At 28.1% G+C, this 7,890-nt stretch overlaps 1 protein-coding gene across 8 annotated transcripts in view; it reads left to right on the plus strand.

Moving 5' to 3' along the window:
• The window catches only part of LOC106871768 (uncharacterized), a 1,221,261-nt gene that overhangs the window by 387,094 nt on the left and 826,277 nt on the right, over nucleotides 1–7,890 (plus strand). For all 8 annotated transcript variants that reach the window (XR_016244689.1, XR_016244690.1, XM_089364843.1 and 5 more), the window contains exon 28: nucleotides 105–289. Coding sequence is in view for 6 of the 8 variants with exons in the window: in XM_089364843.1 (XP_089220969.1) it covers nucleotides 105–289 (185 nt within the window). In the remaining 2 variants the exon portion in view is untranslated. The remainder of the gene's footprint in view (nucleotides 1–104; nucleotides 290–7,890) is intronic.

Consider the following 7,890-nt stretch of genomic DNA (forward strand, 5'->3'; position numbering starts at 1 on the left):
GTATAGACCTTATGTTATTTTTTATAGCTAACTTTCTTTTAATCACTATTAAAGTTTTACATAATATTTTCTGAAATAACTCTTCTTTCTACATCAATTCTAAGGAAACTGAAAGGTGACATCAGAGAGAAAATTATTAAAGAATTTGAAAAGGAACTGAAAGGAAATGTGATAGATAACATGGTTGACTATGTGTTGGAGTCCCTAAAACATTCAAACTTGCTGACTGTTTATGATACAGATTCAGTGGAAAAATTTGATCTAACAATGTTCAAAGCTGTATTCAAAGGTAAAAAATATTTTTAAAATTAAATTTTCAGTTTTTTTAAATATTTTTCAATCAGTTTGAATTTTATTAGACATAATAGAAATTTAGATTAATTATTGCTAATTAGACTAATTATTACACTTGTAAAAAGGTTGAGAGCTATTTTTAACATAAAACATTAAAAATCTAAATTAAGATGAAATATGCAGAAAAAGAATAATGATATTATTTGATGACTTATACTATTATTTTTACTCTTTTACTCTTTTACTTGTTTCAGTCATTTGATTATAGCGATGCTGGAGCACCACCTTTAGTTGAACAAATCGACCCCAGGACTTATTCTTTGTAAGCTTAGTACTTATTCTATCGGTCTCTTTTGCCGAACCGCTAAGTTATTGGGTCGTAAACACACCAGCATCTGTTTTCAAGTGATATGGGGGGCGACAAACACAGACACACAAACATACATGAACATACACACACACACACACACACACACACACACATATATATATATATATATATATATATATTAGGGACAAAATCCAAAATTACAGGTAAAAACTCAATTAAAATCAATTTATAAAAAATTAAAATTAAATTGAGCTTTATAGATTATAATATATATAAAAATATATAGTTTTAGGGAAAAGAACCAAGTTTCAACAACTCATCGATGAAAATCCACTATCACATATAGAAAAAGTAATAATTAAAAGCACAATAAATGAGTATAATATAAAACAAAGTAAATATCATAAGATAAAGATAGTAAAATGATTACACATATTTCATAACTAATTTTCAAATAGAAAGGAAATTTAAATCGATTAAAATCAATTAAAATTATCGAAAATAAATTCTATTCAAAAATACAGCTAATCGTCAGGTCGTAAATAGAACAATAATTATAATAAATAAATATATATATCAACCAACAATAAGTACCAAATGAATTTATATAAAATACTTATTTTATAAAGATAGAAAAATTATTAGAAATATCAAAATATCAAAATAATAAACATTCCATAATCATCCCTACATCCATTATAATATATGCTAACGTGTATAGTATATACAAAAACCAGCTTACATAAATTATTATCGTTTTAAATACAATTTAAACGAAGTTTAAGGTTAAAATAATAATACAGATAAAATTAGTACATATTTAACCGGTATAATAGTTAAAGCTATACTATTTAAAACTAAAAAAGTTTATTTAATTATCATTAAAAATCAACTGAATAATAGAAAAATACAAGAATACTTATTTCTACAAACGTAGAAATAAAAATAAAAATATGAATGAAAAAATTATGAATGAAAAAATTAAGAATGAAAAAAATTATTAAGAATAAAGGATTAAACTTTATATAAACTAAGATTTAATAAAAAAAAACCTTTAACGATATTACACACAATAAAGACTAATTATTAATCAAATATTATTAATAAAAAATAATCGAAAATATATCAACACTATTCAAATCGAAGTCTTATATTATGGTGAAATGATGCTCTAACTTCTAAATAATTTAGTGTTAAATAAGTTATCTTTTAAAAATAATTTTTAAAAAAACCAAATGAATAATGTAAAAAACAAGAATACATATTATTTTCAAATAGTAGAAAATCTTTAGCAAAGTAAAAACAGTACTTATCCATATTTTTCCGTAATTCAAACTAAAGCTAAGACGTTAACTAATACCTATAGCGTTTTAAGCAAGAGGTCGCGCGAAAATACTACGTTAAAATAGAGAATAGAATACGAAAACATGAATGAAAGAATAATACTTTAAAAAATGAATGAAAGATTTAAAGTTTATATAACTGATAACATAAAAAAGCCACAGCTATTTTATAAAACATATTAATAAATTTTAAATTCTAATATATAATAAATTAATAAGACTAAGATATATACAGATACACATATATAAATACATATAAAAATAAATATTTAAACATATATACATACACACAAATATATAAACATATTAACACATCTATACTAAAACACACACACTCATATATATACATATATTCATACACATACATATATATATACACATACACATAAGTACATACATAAACATAAATGTACATACATATACACACATACACTCATATATATATATATACACACATTCTTAAATACTCAACTATAAATATATAAAGAAGGAATATTATAAATAAATACACATACACGCACGCCCTCACACACAAACACTCACACACAAACACTCACACACACACACACACACACACACATATATATATATATATATACATATATACACACACACATACACATATATACATAGATACACACACACATACTCGTATACATATATATATATATATATATATATATATATATATATACATACATACATACAGGAATAAATAAATATACACTAATTCTCACTTAGAAAAACATATCAACACACAAAATACACATACATATATACACAGAAAAACACATATATACATATATATATATACATATATATACACATATACATAAGTACATACATAAATATACATATACATACATATACACAAAAACACTCATATATATATATATATATATAAATATATATACACAAATAAAAATTCACACAAATAAATATATAAAGAAGGAATATTATAAAACAAAACCACCCTCACATACTCACACACACAATATATATAAATATACATCTATACACACAAATACATATATTTATACATACATGTAAATACAAATATACACTCAACGTACAGAAATATATATAAACAGAAACACATATATATACTTAAACCTATATAAATACATACGTAAACATATATACATACACCTAAAAATATACATACATGCTAACACATATAGATTAAAACACGTACACTCTTATATATACATATACTCATACATATACACATACCCATATGTATATAAGAAAATAAAAACCACATATACACAACCAATCATATATATATATATATATATATATATACACACACACGGACTTAAATACTTCCACATATAAAAAACCCATTACTAAAGTTTTTATATAAATAAAGAAGTTTATGTCTACATTTTATTTTTCGTTCATTTAAAGAATTAAGTAAATTATTATCCTTATGAAATAATATCTCTTTAAATTCATTATTACATAAATTACAAAAGTTATTACCTATATGATAGGATTTTGCTTTACAAACTATCTCCCATTTTTAAATATAGTTAATATTTTTAGATTTAAGTTCCCAAATATATTTACTGAGGCCAGTAGAATTAATCAAATTTCTATTCTTAAATGAGCGCATATGTTGAGCCACTCTTAATTTAATTTTATTAGAAGTCGATCCGATATAAATCTTATTTAAATTATAACCATTATGTTTATTCGCATTCAATAACTTCACTATACATTTATACACTACATCTTTCAAATTACATTTATTATTAAAATTACATTTAGTTTTATCTAAACATGTACAATTAATTATATCCTGATCAACATTGTTATTATTAATATGGGCTGTGCGTGAGAAGACCCGGCAAGCCAAGTAAGATCGTTGCCAGTGCCCCTGGACTGGTTCTTGTGCGGGTGGCACATGAGATGCACCATTTTGAGCGTGGCCGTTGCCAGTACCGCCTGACTGGCTCCTGTAGGATTTTCGAGCGAGATCGTTGCCAGTGCCCCTGGACTGGCTTGTGCGGGTGGCACATAAAAGACACCATTTCGAGCGTGGCCGTTTTCGTGCGGGTGACACGTAAAAGCACCCACTACACTCTCTGAGTGGTTGGCGTTAGGAAGGGCATCCAGCTGTAGAAACTCTGCCAAATCAGACTGGAGCCTGGTGTTGCCATCCGGTTTCACCAGTCCTCAGTCAAATCGTCCAACCCATGCTAGCATGGAAAGCGGACGTTAAACGATGATGATGATGATGATGATGATTATTATTACAATAATTGTTAAATTTAAATTTATAATACTTATTTAACTTAAATCTATTAAAAGAAGAGATAATATTATCAACATTATTAGTAGTAGAATAACCTACACCAAAATTATTTGTAGAAAATATATAATGATATTTTTATTATCTCTAAGGAATAAATCAATAACTTTTAAAATTTCATTAATAATGTTAGTTTTAACTTGAACGCCGTATGGAATAATTAGCCAGAGTTTGTTCTTATTATAGATATTATTGAATTTATTATTGATATTATTAAATTTATTATTATCATTAAAAAAATTAAAATTATATTTAAAATTGTTTCCATTAAAATTAAGTTTATGTTTAGGTAATTTATTATCATAATACCTATTGTTCTTATTATTACCTAAGAAGACATTATCATGAGTATAAAAGTTATGTTTATTAAAAAGGTCATTACTATTATAATTATTAGTAATAAAATTATAAAAATATTTCGAATTATAAAATTTTTTTATATCATTTGTATATCCCGCCTCTTGAAGTATTCTTGTATTTTTCTATTATTCAATTGATTTTTAATGATAATTAAATAAACGTTTTTAGTTTTAAATAGTATAGCTTTAACTATTATACCGGTTAAATATGTACTAATTTTATCTTTATTATTATTTTAACCTTAAACTTCGTTTAAATTGTATTTAAAACGATAATTTATGTAAGCTGGTTTTTGTATATAATATACATGTTAGCATATATTATAATGGATGTAGGGATGATTATGGAATGTTTATTATTTTGATATTTTGATATTTCTACTAATTTTTCTATCTTTATAAAATAAGTATTTTATATAAATTCATTTGGTACTTATTGTTGGTTGATATATATATTTATTTATTATAATTATTGTTCTATTTACGACCTGACGATTGAATAGAATTTATTTTTGATAATTTTAATCGATTTAAATTTCCTTTCTATTTGAAAATTAGTTATGAAACACGTGTAATCATTTTACTATCTTTATCGTTCTATTGTGAAATACCCTCGAACATAGACCACCACATCATGAAGAAGATCAACCACTTAGTTTCTAAACACTACAACTCACTCACTGACAATGAAAGAGACTACATCACCAACTTCGAACCAAAACCCAGTAACTTTTACGGCTTACCCAAAATACACAAGTCAGAAGATATTCAACAGGGAGTAAAGGAACAAGGAAGTGAATACATAAAAGTGCTACATCCAAAAGATTTAAAACTTAGACCAATTATAGCTGGCCCAGTATGCCCTACTCACCGTCTAAGCAATTTCATCGACATTCTTTTGAAGCCACTTTGTACATACATACCCAGTTTCATTCGGGATGACATCGACTTTTTATCCCATCTTCCCAAAACCACTGAAACAAATTCAATCCTACTGAGCTTCGATGTAGTAAGCCTATACACAAATATCCCACATGATTTAGGAATAAAGGCAGTTGAATACTGGGTAAACAAACACAGAGAAGCAATTCCCAACAGGTACACGGTGACATTTATACTAGAATCAGTGAGACTTATCCTGGAAAATAATACGTTCTTCTTCAATGGTAAGAACTATATCCAAATTAAAGGCACGGCTATGGGGACGAGGTTTGCCCCCGTTTATGCGAATTCGGTGATGGGTTACTTGGAACAAAAACTCTACCAGGAAATAGAGGAGAGATATAACACCGAATTTAGGAAGCTTATAGAAAAAGCATGGAAGAGATACCTGGACGATTGCTTCATAATCTGGACCAAACCTCAAAGCATTATGGAGGAATTTAACACCCTCCTGAACAACCTACACCCATCCATCCAATTCACAAAGGAGATGAACAGTAGCAAATTACCATTTCTAGATATAATGGTAATTAAAAAGAACACCGCCATTACCACAGATATATATTACAAACACACAGACACACACCAATACTTGAACTTTAAATCGTGCCATCCACCCCATACAAAACGCAACATACCATACTGCCTAGCCAGGAGAATATGTACTATTGTAGAGGATATAGAGACCAGAAATAAACGCCTGATGGAACTGAAAGAATTTCTGGTGAAGCAAAAATACCCATCACGACTCATAGAAAATGGTATTCAGCGGGCTTCGAAAATACCCATACAACAACTGAGGACACCGCAAAGAAAAGACAAACAGGAAAAGATCATTCCATTTATAGTGACACAAAATCCATGCCACCAGAACATCTTTAATATCGCCAAAGCGAACTTACCGATCCTTGCACAAAGTAAGGAATTGAGAAATATCATTACTGATCAAAATATAACTCTCAGTAAGAGACAACCTAAAAACTTGAAAAAACTATTAACAAAGGCAAGGTTTGACCTCAGCAACAAAAATCAAACATTCACTGTATCCAAATGCAATGATAGCCGATGCGGCACATGCCGATCAATCCATACCGGCCTATATATGAACACAAAAACAGGGAAAATATTCACCAATGCGAACATGAACTGCAAAAGTAGAAATCTAATCTACTGCATCAAATGCCCTAATTGTGAAGAATTGTACGTTGGCCAGACAGGTAATGCACTATCGGAACGCTCACGGGTACATCGACAACAGATTAAAAACCCAGAAGTCCGCCAAATACCACTGAGTAACCATCTAGCAACATGTGGTCATCAAACTTTTATTATATTTCCATTCCATAAACTTTACAACCGGAATGAAATTGAAAGAAAATGCAAAGAAAAGGACTTTATTAAGAAATTCAAACCCACTCTTAACAAACAATGATTAAATCCATCTCACTTGGGGTTTAAAAATCTTATCCCTGTAACCAAAACACAAAAAATCTCTCAGATATCATCATTTCTATAAATAGATTTGGCATCATTTCTAAGAACAGCCAAACACCTACTGCGGTTTAAAAATCTTATCCCTACAACCCACACAAAACAATAAATTAAAATATCATCATGTCTAAAAATAGATTTAACATCAATTCTAAAAATAGCCAGACACCTACTGCTGCCATCCAAAGGAATTGGTATAAAAGACAGAAAACCAGCCAACTTATTACAGTCTGTTAAAGATTGTCATACCGGCCATGACGAAGGGAAATAGCCCTGAAACTCGAGTCGCCTTTATATATATATATTTATATTTATATATTTATATATTTGATCCTTTATATTGAACACTCAATATTTCATCTACATTCAATACTTTATTTCATGGTGCCATCCATTTTTATTTTATTTTATATTATATATTGTATATTATATTATATATTGTATATTCCATATTCTATACCCCACATTAGTTCTGCAGGAATATAAATAAAACATAAAAAACAGACAGTGTTGGAACTCTTTAAGCAAAATAATATATTCCTCTATACACAATCATACAAAAAAATCCACCTTTTTTTGTATTTATTTTTACTCGCATATATATATATATATATATATGACAGGCTTCTTTCAGTTTCTGTCTACCAAATCCACTGACACGGCTTTGGTCAGCCCGAGGCTATAGTAGAAGACACTTGCCCGAGGTGCCATGCAGTGGGACTGAACCCAGAACCATGTGGTTGGTAAGCAAGCTACTTACCACACAGTTTTGGGAGGTTAATCCTGTACATGTAGCTTAATTAAACTTCATCA

Source organism: Octopus bimaculoides, chromosome 16, assembly GCF_046866305.1.
Source record: "Octopus bimaculoides isolate indiv1 chromosome 16, ASM4686630v1, whole genome shotgun sequence".
In the NCBI taxonomy this organism is placed as follows: Eukaryota; Metazoa; Mollusca; class Cephalopoda; order Octopoda; family Octopodidae; genus Octopus; species Octopus bimaculoides.